We start from the raw sequence: 17,360 nt of genomic DNA on the forward strand, positions 1-17,360 counted from the left end.
CATCCAAATATATAATGAATTTCAACCATAGTTTAACCTAAATTCATTTTTTTGAAACATATAATAATATAACTTGGCCAAACGATTTTATTAATAATGGATGTGATTAGTATATATGTGTAGTTTGGGATAAAATTGGAATGTTCAAAAAGTTCTGAGACCAATTTAGAATGACTATTATAGTTTGGGGGATAAAATTGAAATATTTAAAAGTTTGAGGACTAATTTAAAATGATAGTCATAATTTAGAGATGAAATTAAAATATTTAAAAATTTAGAGATTAATTTAAAATAAAGGTCGTACTTTAAAGAAATGTGATGCAATTAACACGAAAAATTAATAAATTAGAGATCTAATTAGACCCCAAAGTTAAGTGACTATTCAAACAGTTTAACCTAAAAAGTAATAGCTCAAGGGTGCAAAGAGCCTTTCTGCATTGAAAAAAAAAACTATTAAGCTATTAAACTTCTTTGCATAAAGTCAAATCTTTAAATTCAAAAACTTAATTAATATGGCCTTTAACTGATAGAAATTAGTATTGGTCATTACAGTGCTGACGTGTTACTTTATAGTATTGATGTAAAAAATTATATGTAGATGATAACATGCCAAAGATACTTAATTGATTCTTTTAAAATTTTAAAAATTTTAATTGTACTTTTATAATGTTTGAGAATTTATTTAATTTTTAAGAAAAAAATAACAAATTAAAGAAATTATTTAAAATTTTATAAATTAAAAAAACTAAAAATAAAACAGTAATAAAAATTTAAAATACTAAGTAGAAATATCAGAATTTATAAAATAATAAATTTTTGAAAACAAATTTTTTAAAGAGTTTTAAATTATTATAAAAATAAATACTTATATCAGAAACATCTTCGATTGTCTATGGTTAATTTGAGCTATTGCTATTCCTTGAACATGATTTCAATGAAATTAATGTTACTTTTTCTAACAATGGTTTTTGATGTTCTTTTCTATAGTAAACAAAATTATAGGATAGAGTTTGCTCCAAAATAGCATTCATGAGCTTTATTTTTAATCTTAAAGTTTGATTTTTTAAAAATATAATTGATAATAGGGGTGGCAATAGGGGCAGGGACGGTTTTGCATTATCCATTCTATCTCCAACACTTGCGGGTACGGTTTTCGGAATCCTCATTATATGTTTATGGGATTCTTTTCTCCCTATATTCATCCCTTACGGATTCCTATGAGTTTCGATTAATCCTCATCCCAAAAAATAAACAAACATTTTTTAAAATCAATGTAACACCTAAAACTTATAAGATATATCAGATTGTCTTAAATTGGTCTCTATCTATAATATGAAGGTTTCACATGTCATTATTCATCTAACACCCAATGTATATATACAATCTTAACAATTTTAAATCTCAACAAATCAATGTATATTAAATAAGAAAATATATAAACAAATCAATGTATATTAAATAAGAAAATATATAAACTTCAATTTTAGTTCTTTTGAGATGTAACGGTGGCAACACGTAATCTTACAATCTTATTACATATATTTTTTTTATTAAAATATATATTAAAGGTATATAGGTGAATGATTATAAATATATTTTTTAAATTTTGTAAAATATCGAGGATCCCTATCGATATTTTTCGGGGATCTCCACGATTATTCACACGGGTACGGTTCGGTTATCCCCATGGTTCGGATATAGAAATTCATGTCCCCATCCCCATTTGAGTTTCAGAGATAAAACTTCCCTCATCCCATAAATGAAGATTTCAGTTATTCTCTATCTTGTCGGTTCGGATCCCCACAGTTTTCCATTTTTTTCTACCTAATTGCCACCCTAATTGATACTACACGATGACACCGAATACAATTAAGAAAATAAAATTAGTGACCTAAAATAAGACTCATGAATATTATTTTGCTATAAACTCTATCTCATGTTTTTTAAACGATAAGAATGGACCTAAAAAGTCGTTACGACTCTAATGCAAGGTTGATTTAGTTGAAAATATAAGAATGACAACAAATTCATATTGTCTAGAGATATTCAAATACCTTTATGATGAAAGTGACCAATTTTGTTAAGACATTATAAATACTTTTAAATATTTTAATAAATTATAATTTAGCATTTCATAATTTCCAATATTTTTAATATTTTCTTAATTTTTTTAATATTATAATATTTTTTATTTTTAAAATTGTACTTTTATTTAAATGTCAAATAAACATTTGAACTTTCTAAAATGAATTAAGCCATTGAAATTTCTAAAAAATTAATTAAACTCCTATTCATATCATCATTAGCATATAGACCTCTACATCAATATCATAAACTATTATATCAATATTGTATTAGATCATTGATGATTTCTATCTATCAAAGGACCACATTAATTATCTTTTTATATATTAAACTAGAAATACTAATATTGAATTGGTTTTAGGGTCTAAAACAATATATAGTCACACGACATTTCTGATTCTAAACAAGATTGATTTTGGGTGAAAATGGCCCAACAGGCCAGACAAATAAAAATATTAACTCCATTACCCATTTCTAAAATTATTTTGGGATATTTACAATGACTTGGAATTCATCACGTTGATGTGATAAATTTTAATAAAATATTTTTTATTCAAGTTTATCACTCTATCATAATAAATTCTAATAAAAAATATGTTTTTTGAAACTCAAATTTGAATAAAAAATATTATTTAAATAAATTCGTTATATGAACTTGACGAATTTACCATATATTGTAGCATTTGTAGAGATCCTGAATTAAAATTCGGGTTAGCCTAATGGCTAAATTTTTACCAGCTTGACTTATTGGCCAATTTTACCATTGGTTTTGAGCTCAATCTTGAGCCCAACACAAACCATAGTACCATATTAGGGAAGAGCTTTCTTCAGTCTTGTTTCTCTTTTTCTCTAAGCTTGTCAATATTAAAAGTGATCCACGTGTCACTTCCTGAGTTGTTATGCTTACAAAAATAACGTCCTTCTCATGGGATAAATCGCGAAAGTACAGGCAAACTTTATCTAACATGCAATTTGATACATAAGTTTTGATAATGTATAATTTCATGCATATTTATTTTCGAGAAGGTATAGGTACAATTTTGGTTGATTAACGATTATAAAAAATATATCTGATTATTTTTAGTAGAATTAATTATTAAAATGTATAAATTAGATATATATTAGATCAAAATAAATTTGTATAGTCCCATAAAATAATATTTTTGAAATTATAAATAAATTTAATCAAAACTCACATAATTTATATGAGATGGAATTCAAATTTGAGAGCTCAAGATTATAAAAATTCAATCTTTCCATTTTAACTTATCTCTTATGGGCTCATACGTGACAATTTAATATAGATTCATTTTAAAAATATATTAACATTGTTGTCTACATAAAATTATTTTATATTTATTTATTAGATGAGTAAATAATTATATTTATTTAATATAAATTATTTAATTATTTAGTTACTTTAAATGCGTATAAATAATAAAAAAAAATATGCACAATCAAATTAAAATTAGCGTTTTTACGTATACATTTATATGAAATCAAAGAAAGTTCATGCATAATAGTGTTTATTAAATAAATTTGATATTTATTAATTTCACCCGATCTCAAAAAATAAAAGTAGAATTATGTTTTGAACCGTAACTGTGATTAAATTTGAAAGTTAGTTACTTTCTTTAATGTAAATTAATCTTATATTTTTGTAATTTAATTAATATTATTTAATTATTTTGAGTAAATTATTTTTTCTTTTGAATAATCTGGAACAATTATAAACTAATATATGCTAAAAAATATTTAATCACACACTCTGATGCAATTGTTTAAACTCTCATTAAAAAAAATTCTTTTAATGAGAGACCTCTTAGTTGATTTTAGGAAAAAAATATGTGATTAACTATTTAGAATAAATGGCAAAAACATAAGGACTAAATCGCGTATCGAATATGGTAGAGAGACTATAAGCAAATTTGACCAATTAAAAATACTAAAAAGACAAATATAAATGTCATATAAGAAATGAAAAAAAAAACCACTCACCGTGTTCCGCTCATAAAGTCTTCAATTCCCTCTCTCTCTATCTTCTCTTTCTGAATTTCCAAAATCAGATCAAATCCTAATTGTCCAAATTCACATCGTTTTCATCCAAATCATATCTATTTGATCTCTTAATTCATAATTGCTATTCGATCTTTATTTATTTCTTACTGGATCCTCAGGAAAAAAATTGATAGGCATTTTGGGGTAGGGAACTATAAAACTTGCTTTTAATCGAATGGCGTGTGTAAAAGGGGTGAATAGATCGGCGTCAGTGGCGCTGGCACCGGACGCGCCGTACATGGCGGCTGGCACGATGTCTGGGGCCGTGGATCTATCCTTCAGTTCATCAGCGAATCTCGATATCTTCAAGTTTGATTTCCAGAGTGAAGATCTCGAGCTTCCCCTTGTAGGCGAGTGCCCTAGTTCAGAGCGCTTTAACCGCCTAGCTTGGGGCAAGAACGGGTCCGGTTCAGATGAGTTTTCGCTTGGGCTCATTGCTGGTGGCCTCGTTGATGGTAGCATCGATCTTTGGAATCCCTTAAACCTGATCCGGTAAATTGGATTTTCTTGTGCTTACATTCCATTTATCCAACTTTTTTTCGCTTGAGTTGGTAATGTTTTCAATTAATTGCCCACTCTTTTGTTTCTATAAATTAACTGGATATATTGTGAGTATTTAGTGTAAAAGATTTGTGTGGATGGGAATAAGTTGTGCCTTTGTAGTTGTTTGGGATTAAATTGTTCTGTTATCTAATCAGCATTGATACAATTCGGATGTGGACTTTCTCTAATTTTGTAGCTACTTCAAGGCTCCAGCTTTTTAGGCTTCATTTAGTTATAATGTGCACGCGATTTGTGAGTTCTAGATTACTTATTGTAACTGTATTGGACGATGGTTGGTTGTAAGTTTGAATCGACTCTGGGTGAATTATTTATTTGAAATATACTTCTATTTTAAAATTTCTTCTTAGTTTCTTTGTTTAGCTAGAGCAAGTTGGATAAAATGGACATTAATTTGTTGTGCTAGATCATTTCTGCATTCCCGTTGAGTAGGCTACGGACATGTTTTGTACTTTCTTTCGTGTGTCAATGGTATTTTTGGGGTGTTGGCCTAGGAATTAGGAATGATTGTTAATGATAATTGGATGTTCATAGCATAGAGCAAAATACTTATGTTGGCATACTTCTTGTTTTATATTCCTGTGTAAGTTGGATTGATTATTTTGTGTAGGCTTTTAACTGGGTGAGTTATGCATGTGGTTAAAGAGCAGTAAACATTTTTCTTTCCTGGTATCTGCTTTCTGGTTACGTTAGGTCTATGCTGTATTTTTCTAGAGTCTTAAGAGTCCAAAAGTAAAAGTTGAACTTTATCTTTTGGGAGCCCCCCCTACCACACAAAAAAAAAGTTGGTTTTTTATTGGGACCCTTTCTTATGGCAGTGACACTATTTTACCTGTTCTTTTAATGTCTTTTTTTTTTCAAGATTGGATTTGATTACTTTCATATTTTTCTCTTCAGAAGATTTTTGCTAATTATCACTAGATTTTCTTTAAGGTGATATATATGATTAAACTAGTAATTTTTCGTTGCTTCATTTCCCCAGTTCTGAGGAAAATGAACAAGCTCTTGTTGGACATCTTTCAAAGCACAAAGGACCTGTGAGTTACTTTTTTCTGTAACAAATGCTTGAATCTTGATCCAAATAGATGAAATTTTTCGTCAATCATTTGAAGATTGCATTGTATGTCTACTTATTTTCCTTCCCCAATTCCCATATTTCAGGTTCGTGGTCTTGAGTTCAATGCAATTGCTCCAAACTTATTAGCATCTGGGGCAGATGATGGTGAAATTTGCATCTGGGATTTGGCAGCACCAGCACAACCCTCTCATTTTCCGCCTCTTAAGGTACATGTATTCTTCTGTGTATTCATTGGATGCCTTTTAGATATACTACCCCTGTGGAAAAAGAAGGAAAAAAGTCTGGAGGCATCTGAAAGGTTTTTCGGTAATCATGCAGGGTAGCGGTTCTGCCACTCAGGGTGAAATCTCATTTCTCTCTTGGAATAGCAAGGTTCAACACATATTGGCATCAACTTCATATAATGGAACAACCGGTGAGTAAATGAATGGACACTAGATTTTTTGTCTCGTTATTTAAGCTTAGCCAGGAAATTTATGGTTTTATCTTTCCAGTTGTTTGGGACTTGAAGAAGCAAAAACCAGTGATAAGGTAAATTTCATTTTTTCCCACGTAAATCTTCTAGGTGTCTGCGTGTTACTTCAATTTTGACCTAACCTTTCCCCCTTTAATTACAGTTTTGCAGATTCCATAAGAAGACGAAGCTCTGTTTTGCAGTGGCATCCTGATGTTGCTACACAACTTGTTGTTGCATCTGATGAAGATGGCTCACCTGCGCTTAGGGTAATGGTCTTATTGATGACATTGCTTCTATTGAGGATATCTATTTGTTGGAATTTGTTAATTTCTGGTATTTTTGCTAACAGCTTTGGGACATGCGAAATATAATGTCACCAGTGAAGGAATTTGTAGGGCACACAAAAGGTAACTGTGCTTGACAAGTTGATTCATTGTTTAAAACTTGCTGATAGTGTTATCTTCTTTACTTTGGATGTTTGTTTCTGTATTTGATACAAGAATTATATGCTATTGAGTATTTTCTATTTTGCTTTTCTCTCTCTCTAGAATTGAGAAGCAGTTGCCTATATTTTTTTCCTCAATTAGAGTTCCAATGACAATGGAAGGGCGAAATTATTGATTAACTATTTTCATTTAAGCTGACAGCAGACCATAGTATTAAGATTGAATAGGTGCCCTAGTCGGAAGTGGTCCTTGATAAATTAGGATATTGTCTCTTCCCTTGTATTGGTCATTTGTTCAATTTTTCTGGCAGTTATCCATCTCCACTTCTGTTTATGCATTATTTTCTAGGTATTTTCTTGTCAGAAGTCGAATAGGAATTGTGTTATTTTTGGTTCAGATAGTTTGCGGTTATTTTTCCAGGTGTAATTGCAATGGCATGGTGTCCCTCAGACAGCTCTTATTTACTCACATGTTCCAAAGACAATCGAACTATTTGTTGGGATACAGTTACTGGAGAGGTGGGTGAATGTGTTAATTATTGTTATATGCTTTAGGCTTTCCTTCTGACATCTGTTCTTTTATCAAACAAGTATAGTCTGAATTGTGATTTTTTTTATTTTTTCCATTTGGGTAATAGATTGTCTGTGAGTTGCCTGCTGGCACCAACTGGAACTTTGATGTGCACTGGTATTCAAAGATACCAGGAATAATATCAGCATCTTCATTTGATGGAAAAATAGGGATTTACAATATTGAGGTATGACCTTGTTTAAATTATCTTTCCTATTTATTATGGTTTTGTAAACAAAGATTTCTTAGCAGTTGGACATATGTATGACAGATCAATTGCAATCTGCTTATCATTATCATACACTTGTTTAGGGATGGCATGTTATGTATCTTGTTGGGAGTACTCTTGTAATTTATTGTGGCGAATTCTTTTAATCTTATTGCTCTAGCGGGTTTGTTTAAGAAAATGATACTTGTCCGGTAGGACCAGTACCAACAATTATGCCTCTCAGAACTCTTTCCTCCTTGAACCCTAGATTTAACAACTTTGGGGTAATTTGTTACCTTTATTCTGCAGGGTTGTAGTCGATATGGTGTTGGGGAGGGTGATTTTGGTGCAGGTAATTCATCTTTTTATTTCTGGTATTTGTATTTTAACCACAGAGTTGGTTTGGACTGTTTACTAGCCTTCAATTTGATTCGGGTTGAAATATCTATGTTCTCCATCTATGATTATATACTGGGCTGGGTAGGCCAGTATTGAACTACTACATGTATATATATATGTGTGTGCGTGTGCGTGTGTGTATAATATGTATAATTATTATTGTATATACATCTTTTTCAATATTTGACCTTATTACTATTAAGCTTTGGTAGTCAATGAGAAACACATTGCTGACTGCCAATATTAGTTTGGGAAGATACTCACTTCTTGTTTCTAAGATTATACTAATATTTATATTATTGGTACTTCATTTTCGTGCAGTGTCATTGAGAGCTCCAAAATGGTATAAACGTCCTGTTGGGGCATCTTTTGGTTTTGGAGGAAAACTTGTATCTTTTCGCCCTCGGTTATCTGGTTTAGGTAGTTCTGCATCATCAGAGGTAGATATTGCCAGCCCCCACTCCCCCACCCCCCACCCAAAAAAAAATTATATTTAAATGCCACTGGCATTCTTCTCTTCGGGAACTTAATGCATATATGCTATTTTCAGGTGTTTTTGCATAACTTAGATGCTGAAGAAAGGCTGGTCGTCCGTTCATCTGAATTTGAATCAGTGATACAGAACGGGGAGAGGTCTTCACTAAGGGTTTTATGTGAAAAGAAGGCCCAAGAGTCTGAGTATGTCATCTGAATTAAGGAATTGTAGTTGTTTTTATTCTTGTCCTTTGTCAAACAATTTGGTTCTTCTACCAGTTAATACTTTTATGGTTCATTTGGAATTCTATACAGATCTCTGGATGATCGGGAAACTTGGGGCTTTCTAGAAGTGATGTTTGAAGATGACGGGACAGCTAGGGCAAAGTTGCTCACACATCTTGGTTTTAGTCTACCTGAAGAAAAAGATACTGTACAAGATGACCTTTCTCAGGCTGTAAATGATGTTACGCTTGAGGATAAGGTGAGCTATGAGGGTGAGAAAGTGGCTGCCCCATTTGCAGTTGATAATGGGGAAGATTTCTTCGACAATCTTCCAAGTCCCAAAGCTGATACCCCTGTTTCAACTTCTGAAAATAATTTTTCTGTTGAGAGCACTGTTCCTAGCACAGATTTAATACCTCAAGAAACAGACAGACTGGAGGAAAGTTCAGATCCATCATTTGATGATGCTGTACAATGTGCGTTGGTGGTTGGTGACTATAAGGGAGCAGTTGCTCAGTGCATTGCTGCAAATAAAATGGCTGATGCTTTAGTTATTGCTCATGTTGGTGGTCCCTCCTTATGGTCAAACACATGTGATCAGTATCTTAAGATGAGCCATTCGCCATACATGAAGGTGAAGTAACATTTTATATTATCTGAATGGTTTAATATGTATCTTTGTAGAAATAGGAATTCAGATTCTCAATATTTACATTGGCTACAGGTTTACTTCTTTTTTTGTTTCTTCATTTGTCACGTAAGTTTGGAAATCATGTGTTAGCTCTGCTGTTTTAGGTTGTCTCTGCAATGGTGAACAATGATCTCATGAGCCTTGTCAACACCAGACCTTTGAAATTCTGGAAAGAAACGTTAGCGCTCCTCTGTACAGTAAGTTTCTATTTTGGAAGTAGATGTATATTGGTTTATCAGCATATTCTATAACCTGGTATTGTTATTATTATGGACTTATTAATCATATTTGATAAGCAGTTTGCACAGGGGGAGGAGTGGACTGTACTCTGTGATACGCTTGCTTCAAAACTAATGGTCAATGGGAATACTCTGGCAGCAACTCTATGTTACATATGTGCAGGAAATATTGATAAGACAATAGAGATTTGGTCAAGGTGCCTGTCAACTGCATATGATGGGAAATCTTATGTCGATCTTCTCCAGGTAAGTTAGTAATGTATAGTACTCAAAAAATTAAAATTTAAGTTTTTCTGGACAGAAATCTGACTATTGATGATTGTCTTCTAGGATTTGATGGAAAAGACCATTGTCCTTGCTTTGGCAACTGGCCAGAAGCGATTTAGTGCATCCCTTTGCAAGCTCGTTGAGAAATATGCTGAAATTTTGGCAAGTCAAGGGCTTTTAACAACAGCAATGGAATACTTAAAATTGTTGGGTTCTGATGAGCTGTCACCTGAACTAGTGATCTTAAAAGATCGTATTGCGCTCTCTACAGAACCTGGTATGTGCTTTAGAGGGACAATGGTTTCTGCTGTAGTGGTGTTGCATATGGGTTTTTGATCTACTCATGCTAATTTATACTTTTTTCAAGTAACTCATATGAAAATGGTCGTGTCAGCGACTGAAATGTCAAAATATTTCGACTTGTTAGAGAACTTAATAGTGCTTAAGCTTTGGTGATCTAGGTTAAGTCAAGGTCTATTAGATGTTCTTATAAAAAAAAGGTCTATTAGATGCATTTTTCTGGTGTCCTAGTTTCTTCCATTCTATTTTACAGGTTTTCTTGTGACTACTGACTAGAGATAACGAGGACATGAAATTAGCTTACTGATGCCTGAGCTAAGTTTTGTGACCACTATTTTTTATCTTGCAGTGAAAGAAGCTAAATCTGCTGGTTTTGAGAACTCTCATCCAGGTGGACCAGTCTTTGAGCCTTCACAACATTTATATCAGGTTCTTTATCTTGCATTTCTCTTCTAAATGATCTGTTTTTGATTGATTTCACCTTGATAATCTGTTTTGATACTGTTGATGGCTTTTTTTTTGTTGGGGGGGGGGGTTTGCTTTTCCTCATTCCTTAGGATTCAGCTGCATCACAGATTCAGCCAAGTGTTCCTGGCAGTTCTTATAACGAAAATTATCAGCCTTCTTATTCTACATATGGAGGATATGCTCCTCCTCCCTCATATGTATCTCAAACACCTCCGGCCAGTGCCAACATGTTTGTTCCAACCCAACCTCCCCATATTTCTCAGGTACACTGTATTTGGTTTCTTTTTGTGCACAGCAATCTATTTGATGGTAGACTTAAATCAGTGGCTAAGTTGGAATAATATTTGTTGTTTTCTTCTGGTTTTACTTTTAATCTGGCATGCTACCTCAGCACCTAAATACAGTCGATGAATCATACCATCCATTTGGATGTATTCTCAGGAAAAGAAAGTGCTTGTCTAGAGATTGTTTGATTGAAAGAATGGGTTTAATTAGGACAACAAGGCCAGGCTAAAACTAGCATGGGATAATTATATGTTTGCAAATGTTGCTGCTAAAAAGTTTGCAATCTTGATTGACTTGATAGTTTTTCAACCTACAAACAGCTTTTATTGCCAATCTAAAAGTTTTTACTAGTTTTTTCTGAGATCCACTATGTTGGGCCAAAATTGGAAAAATTGAAAATCTGAACCAAACCGGCATCGTATGTTTATTTGGATTTGATATTTTGCATATCCTGTTTTGAAGAAATGACTTGAGTATTTGCAGAAAGAAGATTAGCTATTGCATTGAAAAGGCCGTGGTAATCCAAAATGAACACTATATCTCTGGACTCTGGCTTACTAATTTTTTCTAGCTTGCATTTTTAGTATTTTAATGCTTGATTGTCTTTGAATTTAGTATATCAGCTTGATCCTTGACTAAAAGTTTCTCGTTCTTCCAGAAAAATTTTGCTCCTTCACCCGAGATCACTCAGCCTACTGTTAGACCCTTTGTTCCTTCAAATCCTCCTGTTCTAAGAAATGCTGATCAATACCAGCAGCCAACTACCTTGGGTTCTCAGTTATATCCTGTGTGTACAGCTACATTTAATTTATAGTCGACACCATAGTTATTATTCCAAGACTGGTACACTGATTTATTTTTGCATGGTTTTCAGGGTGCTGCAAATCCTACCTATCCTGCTCCCCCTGCGGCTGGTTCATTTGCACCTGTCCCATCACAAGTGGGATCAGTTCCTGGCCCCCACATGCCACAAGTTGCGGTTCCCACCCCAGCACCTAGGGGTTTTATGCCAGTTACGAACACACCCGTTCAAAGACCTGGTATGGGCCCAATGCAACCTACCAGCACTACACAGTCAGCACCTATACAGCCACCTGCAGCACCTGCTGCTGCTCCACCAACAGTGCAGACCGCTGATACATCAAATGTACCTGGTAACTGCTAGTTTCTTGGTTGCTTATGCTAATGCTGTAGATGTTTATTGGATTATGGAGATACTCTACACGTATGGTCTGTCCACCACTCTTCTGGATTACTCCAGAATGAGGTTTACTATCCAAAAAATAAGTAATATTTATCTTTAAATTATTACCCTATGGTAGAACGTTTACAAAATATAATAAATTCTCAAAAAAACGGTATCTTTGAAATTTCTTTTGTATTCTTCGCACTAGTTATTCCTCCTTTTGAACTTGCATAGTCTACATTAATACGATTGATGGTATAATCTGTGGCTTAGGAACTCCCCAGATCAATCAAATTTGTTAATGGATTTCAGCAAGCTAATAGATAATATACATAAACATTTATGTATGTATTTGTATATGTTGATATAAATACTTTTGGTAGTGACTTTACCTTGTTTGCTATTTTCAGCCCACCAAAAATCTGTAATAACTACCTTAACTAGACTTTTTAATGAGACATCTCAAGCACTTGGAGGTGCACGTGCAAACCCAGCGAAGAAGCGTGAAATAGAAGACAATTCAAAGAAAATTGGTGCCTTATTTGCTAAACTCAACAGTGGAGACATTTCAAAAAATGCTTCTGATAAACTTATTCAGCTCTGCCAGGCTTTGGACAAGGATGATTTTGGTACGGCTCTGCAAATCCAGGTATGGTGGGGGGAAGGAACGTTTATTCTGATTTCTTAACGTGGGAAACTAAACTAAAACTGCTTCAATTTTGTGTTCACCTTTTATCTCTCCCCTGAAACAGGTTCTTCTTACTACAAGTGAGTGGGATGAGTGCAACTTTTGGCTTGCAACTCTCAAGCGAATGATTAAGACGAGGCAGAACGTAAGATAAGTTACGAAAATGCACAAAATCAAAGAGGGCGGATTCCAAAGTCTCAGTTATTTTCCCTCATGCGGTCTCACACTTGGGGCACTTATAAATCCTTTGAATGGCTCTCCACTTCTGTTTGCTGCCTGCAGGGTTTTGGTTAATTTGGTCCATTAGATGCTTCCTGCTAAAGTACTTGCCTGCAGTTAGTGGAATTAGTTTTCAGGACATAATGTTGATTGTTTTCCATTAGACATTTTTTAGTATGGAGAAAGTAGAGTTGGTTCATTTAGTTGAGCTTCCATTTTCACCCCATTTGTGGGACCAGAATTCCCATCACTGGGCGAATTGGATGGACATGCTGTTGTTGCACTGCACTGTTGGGTTTCTGCATGGACCATTACTTGTACAACCCGTATGCTTTTCTTTTTTATCAATTAACATGAAAACAGAATGTTTTTAATAAAATTCTTATAATTTCATTTCGTTGTTGGTTTCCTTTCCATCTTCTATTTCTTTGTGAGCTGTATCTTTTGAACATGTATCATGGAACTGCAAAATAAATCATATTATGACGCTAGTTATGTGTTTTAACAATGGTTTTATTCATCATATGATTGATTGTTCATAGTTTATGTTAATAAGAGCTTGTAGTCAACAGAAACTGTGTTTTCGGAACATATTATTTATACAACTCAAAAGAATATGATTATTTTTTTGATAGATTTTTGAAAATTTCAAATTTTCTTATATTTTAGATTTTTGTGTATTTTTTATTGATAATATATTTTTATTTCCTCAAATTATATAAATTTGCTATCTAAAATTTTATAAATTCACTCCTTTAATATAAAATTCTATATCCGTTTCTGCTCACACCATCTACCTTGGATGAAAAAAATTGAAATAAATAATAAAATGGCTGGTTGTCCATCTAAATCTAAAGAAATGGAAATCATTCGATCCTTGAACCTTTACTCTCTAGAGAAAGTGGTCCTTTCGTTTGTGCTTGACAGTTTCCACAAATTAGGGGAGAAAAAACTAAATAGACACGTTAACCCTTCACCTTTTTGCTCTTCTCTTTTTTGTCCCACATTTTGTTTCCACGTTGATGAGTGAAATTGACATTTTCCAAAGAAATTTCTATTGTTAGACCCAATAATTAGGCAGTGATGGGCTCATTCAACTGTATTGCAGGATGTAATGATGTGCATATTTGAGCTGTAAAGCCTTTTGATATTTGGGAACGTAGACTTTGTTGCTTCCTGCTAACAACTAAAGACATATTCCCTTACTCTCAAGTCTCGACATCTGAAACAGTCCTTGCTTTATGTCATCGTTTTCTACTTGTCATGTTTCTGGTTTGTTTTCTTTTGTCAGCACAAAGCAAGGGGTTTGCGCCCCTATGATGCTTCTGGCACAATGGACCCGTCCCCAAGTAGCCAACTCGTGCTGTCTTTTTCTTGGACAAACAAAACTTCAATGTAAAAGCAACTCAACAAATTTCCTCTCTTTTAGACTTGGTTCACTTTAAAGTTGATATTTTCTCCGTTCTTCTGTCTTTTCATTCTCATCGCGCTATCGATGGTATGAGTCACGAGGATGTTATGATGCAAATCACGTCTAAATGATTGTATTAAAACAGTTGTTGATGGCTAAATCTCACGTTATACGTCCCAACAACTGAGACTAGAGATTTGTCCATACATAAATAATTCCCTTTTTAACAATTCTTATCGAGGAGGAGAGGATTGTAGAATTTTACTCGTAATAATATTGAACGCACAACTTATAAGGAAAAGAATATGTCAATTAAGAATTTGTAATCACATACTCTAGAGATTATTGGCACAATAAATAAATAATTATAAAGTATTTTGAATGTATACATTTAATGTTATCATGATCAGATTGAATTTTCCTATTGCAATTTTAGCATAAGGAAAAACTGGAGTGAATTAAGAAGAGAAATTTTGCAGTTTTCGCATTCAAATGGAGGAGGAAATTTCATGACCCAATGAGGAGGAAGAGTGAATAATCATCATCTTTTGAGAACTTCCAACTTCAATGTCCCACCCTAACAAATCATATAGGTAAATTACACGTATAGTATCTAATTATCTTATTTGTTTCGTTTAGTCATTCACTTATTTGTTTTAAAAATTATATCTAAATTTACATTTTAGTCACTCACCGTTAAAATTTTAACAAAACTAATGACATGGTATTTTTTTTAATTTTTCAATGATTACATTACATGACATTATATTATAGGAACACGTCAGCATCATTGTTAATTTTTCAACAGAGGTGACTAAAATAAAATCAAAACTAAATATTATGTATGATTTTGAAAAAAAATAATTAAATGAAATAAAAGTGATAGTTGGAGTTTAAACGTGTAATTTACCCTAAAAGTAAACCATGGCCTTCAGAATCAATTATTCGTCCTTCCTCTGTGTGCATTGTCTATTTTAGGAATGCAAATGGAACAGATCCATCAAAGTAAAACCATTTGCAGATAGGAAATACTATCAATATGCCAATTATTTAATTACATCAACAGCAGGTTCAAATTACAAAAAAAAAAAAAATATCAGTAATTAAGTGATGAATTTTGGATTCAATAGCTTTTTCAGCAACATATACATTCACAATGAACACCGCCATGTTAACAATTTTAAACAACTTGATTGCTTCAAATCACCAAAACAAACCTCAAATATACATTCATGAATTTCACTCTCCATTGCCAATCATTTCAATGTAAAACATTTTTCTTGATCAACACATCGCTTCACCCCGAAAAGAGCTCCCGACTTTCCCCGGTCGACCGATTCCTCCTCAAATCGAAAACAGCATTCTCATTTCCGACATTCTTTAGTCGACTTCTCCCTTGGCTACCATATCTTTTGTTATCAAATCTGTGACTAGAAAATGCATCAGCCTCCCCCTCATCAATACTAGGGATGCCCATAAGTTCCATCAAGTTGCTCCTAAAGCCTAAATCGGAATAGACTCTGCGTGAGTCCTTGGTGGCAAATGTACCATCGACTGCATCCGAATTCTCTTTGGTGTTCCTAGATTCGACCGGACGCCCCATCGTTTCCACCATCATACACGGATTGTTGAAACCATTCCATGTATGTAAAGGAACCAATTTGCTTAAACCGGTTAACCAACCGACGACCTCTTTCATCGCTGGGCGTCGCTCCCTACAAGGCCTCGCACATTTAGCCGCTACTACGGCCAACTGCTTCCTAACTATAGGATCCTTGGGAGGTGCAATCCTTGGATCATAAACAGCAACAATGTTCCCTTTCTTTACAAGAGGAATCGCCCAATCAACAATCGAAGGCGGTGAGTGCGCAACATCGATAGCTTTTCTACAACTTATAATCTCTAACAACAAAATCCCAAAGCTAAAAACGTCAGCTTTTGTACTCAAATTATCAGGGGTCACATAGCATGGATCAATATACCCAATAGTACCAGCCGGTGGGGTTGATCTAAGCCTATAATCATCAACACCGCACCTCAGTGCCAACCCAAAATCGCCGAGCCTTGCATCGAAATTCCTATCAATCAACACATTTGCAGACTTAACATCTCTATGTATAATCGAAGGTTTTTCTGAGTGAAGTGTGTCTAATGCTTTGGAAACTTGCAAAGCCAATCGAATTCTTCGACCCCAATTCAAAGGCCTCGAAGAATTGGAGTGAAGAACATCATATAATGTGCCATTACTCATGAATTCGACAACAAGTAACCGATCTTTAGGTTCATTAGAGAAGCCGAGAAGATTAACTAATCTGGGGCTACGAATGTTGGACAAGATTTCGATCTCGTTATCGGCTTCCTGGCTGGTTTCTTGGTTCCTGGAAGAGGGTCTCTTGATGGCGACGTGGCGTCCCCTGAGAACAGCCTTATATACGGCGCCATGGCTGCCTTTTCCTAGAAGCCTTTGATCGGAGAATCCCTTGGTGGCTGCTTCAAGGTCACAGTAATCGAACTGTTGGATCTTGATGGGGTTTTCTTGCTTGTCGGCGGATGCTTTCGAAGACGATGAATGTGGGTAGTCGTGGAGGATGAGATTACAGAGACTGCCGATTCCGCTTTGCAAGAAAGATAGCCCATCAAAAAAGTTGGATTTTTTAACTATACTGGAAATGGAAATTATGGCAATTTTGACAAGTAATACAACTCAAATATCAAGGCACGACTCGAGAGTGTTATAAATTCATGGCGGTGCTGGGAATGCATGAAGGGCTTAGGTTGAAGGCTTTCGAGATTTGGGAAAATGTAAACTTTTCTTTTTTTGTTTTGAGAGCAAATTTTAGGGACATGGGGACATTGCCAAATTGGAATCCCCAACTGTTTTAAACCTACAATTATGCCATGGATTGCGTATGCTTTACTTTACTTTACTTTACATGTAGTTGGGTAATACTACTACTATAATTTTATGTTTGATTAGGTTAGCTTTATTTTCATAGGCCTTCTTATTTATTAGGTAAATTACATAAATGGTCCATTGATTATAAA

The 17,360-nt window shown here is 34.0% G+C and overlaps 1 protein-coding gene and 1 pseudogene across 1 annotated transcript; one reads left to right on the top strand and one right to left on the bottom strand.

The window, feature by feature from the left end:
- The first annotated feature begins 4,069 nt into the window (after nucleotides 1-4,069).
- Nucleotides 4,070-13,107, top strand: LOC120186704 (protein transport protein SEC31 homolog B-like). The gene is made up of 22 exons (XM_039190582.1): nucleotides 4,070-4,635; nucleotides 5,687-5,741; nucleotides 5,866-5,988; nucleotides 6,101-6,197; nucleotides 6,277-6,313; nucleotides 6,400-6,505; nucleotides 6,589-6,646; nucleotides 7,106-7,203; nucleotides 7,323-7,442; nucleotides 7,773-7,815; nucleotides 8,184-8,302; nucleotides 8,413-8,540; nucleotides 8,652-9,195; nucleotides 9,357-9,449; nucleotides 9,552-9,737; nucleotides 9,822-10,035; nucleotides 10,408-10,487; nucleotides 10,616-10,789; nucleotides 11,470-11,598; nucleotides 11,686-11,965; nucleotides 12,408-12,646; nucleotides 12,750-13,107. The coding sequence occupies exons 1-22, from the start codon at nucleotides 4,319-4,321 to the stop codon at nucleotides 12,837-12,839; spliced, it is 3,330 nt and encodes a 1,109-aa protein (XP_039046513.1). The 5' UTR covers nucleotides 4,070-4,318; the 3' UTR covers nucleotides 12,840-13,107.
- A 2,304-nt stretch (nucleotides 13,108-15,411) lies between these two features.
- Nucleotides 15,412-17,149, bottom strand: LOC120186713 (annotated as a pseudogene).
- Between the last annotated feature and the right edge of the window lie 211 nt (nucleotides 17,150-17,360).

Source organism: Hibiscus syriacus, unplaced genomic scaffold (assembly GCF_006381635.1).
Source record: "Hibiscus syriacus cultivar Baekdansim isolate YM2019G1 unplaced genomic scaffold, ASM638163v2 tig00004013_pilon, whole genome shotgun sequence".
In the NCBI taxonomy this organism is placed as follows: domain Eukaryota; kingdom Viridiplantae; phylum Streptophyta; class Magnoliopsida; order Malvales; family Malvaceae; genus Hibiscus; species Hibiscus syriacus.